We start from the raw sequence: 1,747 nt of genomic DNA on the forward strand, positions 1-1,747 counted from the left end.
ATTAAACCATAGTCCAGCTGAGAGACCAACCAGTGCCCAGTTATTGAACAGTTCACACGTACCAAGACAGATCGAGGAGGAGCAGCTGCAAGAAGTAACCAATAATTTAAATTATACATGTACCTACATGTGTATTCCCTTCCCCTCCCTCCCTCCCTCTCTCCCTCCCTCAGGCTGTTGAACACACTCTACAGAATCCCAACTCCTCCCAGTACAAGAGGCTAATGGAGAAACTCTTCTCTCAAGAGAACTCAAAACTTTTTGAAATGTCTTTCTTCTCCGAGCATTCAAGCCTTGACCTGGATAAGGTGAGGCATGAGAACCTTAATATTGAGAGCTGTAATAAAGATTCATTCACTCACTATAGGTCAATAAATCCTCCTTCAGTCCTACATATTTCCTATTACAGCAGTTTGTGTGGAATGTGACTGAATCAGTATTCAATAAACACTGTTAGTCATCATGTTGTTGTTGTTGTTGTTATTATTGATTGTTTGTTTGTTTGTTTGTTGTTGTCAGGTGGTTTGTGTGTTAATGTTCCTTTTCTTGAGCCAATGACTGAGTCCTTGGTTGGACTGGAGGGAACAGTCCAGCTGCTGGAATCAACAGGAAAAATAATAACATTACCACAGCATCACTGGGTAGGATCAGCAATAAATAAATATTAATAATAATTATTAATTTATTTCAGTTGTCATTTTCTCGTTATGTTTTGCAACACGATATCACTTACCTCAAGAGGTATACATGTACATGTATTTTATTAATTATTAATTAATTAATTGATAGATATGAATTATTCAAAGGTTATCAGTTGTCACGGCTACCAGGGACACACCCAAAGGAAAGACGTCAATTTATATTTGACATTGTGTCCCCACCCACTGCCACACCTACTATTACGCCCACTCACTCAGCAAGAAGTAATAAGTATGTATGAATATTGATTAATTAGTGGGTGTGGCCATGTATTAATTAATGGGTGTGTCCTTTATTTACAGGTTAATTTATGAATGCGAATTGATATCCATTGTAACAGAAATACTGTCAGATTTACAAGTAATTAATTATCGATTTATTTATTATTATTATTATTATTATTAATTGACAGATTAATCAAGTGTATATTAGAATCAACCACACCTCACTCATTAATAAAATATTAAACTATTGTTCAGTTCCTCAGGAGCAGCAGCTAATTATTATTAATTATCTTTTTAAATTATCCGTGAGTCATGAACCACCTTTATTATAATGAATTACTGCTTGGTGCTCTTTAATTAGAGACACGCTGACATTGAATGGGATTTTAAGACTAAACTGAATCTCCAGCTGTCCCCATTAGCAGTGAGTTTATGCAGTGTAGCTAGAAAAAATGGTGGAGTAAAATTTTGGTGAATTGACGTGCAACAGTGAAAGCTTTTAACCAAAAAATTAACTTACTGCAAATTTGCTACATTTTTGAAATGGTCGTAACTTGAAAAATTGAAGTCGGAATTAGCTCAAACTTGCTACACAGCATAAGGACATCAATATGTATCAGAAAATGTAATAAAAATTTGGGGTGATTTCGGAGCCATTTTTTGGAAAAAACCATGGACTATAGCCTTGGGTATTTTTCAGAATTTTGGCATTTTCTTAAAATGGCCGTAACTCAAAAAATTCAAGTCAGAATCAGCTCAAACTTTCTACACAGCATAAGGACATCAATATCTATTAGAAAATGTAATAAAAATTTGGAGTGATT

General features: G+C 34.8%; 1 protein-coding gene across 1 annotated transcript; it reads left to right on the top strand.

The window, feature by feature from the left end:
• Positions 1-179: 179 nt before the first annotated feature.
• On the top strand, positions 180-1,400 carry LOC109592263 (eIF-2-alpha kinase GCN2-like). The gene is made up of 8 exons (XM_020007757.1): positions 180-308; positions 368-452; positions 520-641; positions 692-741; positions 790-930; positions 1,002-1,059; positions 1,112-1,228; positions 1,285-1,400. Exons 1-8 carry the CDS (start codon positions 225-227, stop codon positions 1,396-1,398), a joined length of 771 nt encoding a protein of 256 aa, XP_019863316.1. The 5' UTR covers positions 180-224; the 3' UTR covers positions 1,399-1,400.
• The last annotated feature ends 347 nt before the right edge of the window (positions 1,401-1,747 follow it).

The sequence above is a fragment of the Amphimedon queenslandica genome, unplaced genomic scaffold (assembly GCF_000090795.2).
Source record: "Amphimedon queenslandica unplaced genomic scaffold, v1.1 AMPQUscaffold_5802_Cont22236, whole genome shotgun sequence".
Taxonomy (NCBI): Eukaryota; Metazoa; Porifera; class Demospongiae; order Haplosclerida; family Niphatidae; genus Amphimedon; species Amphimedon queenslandica.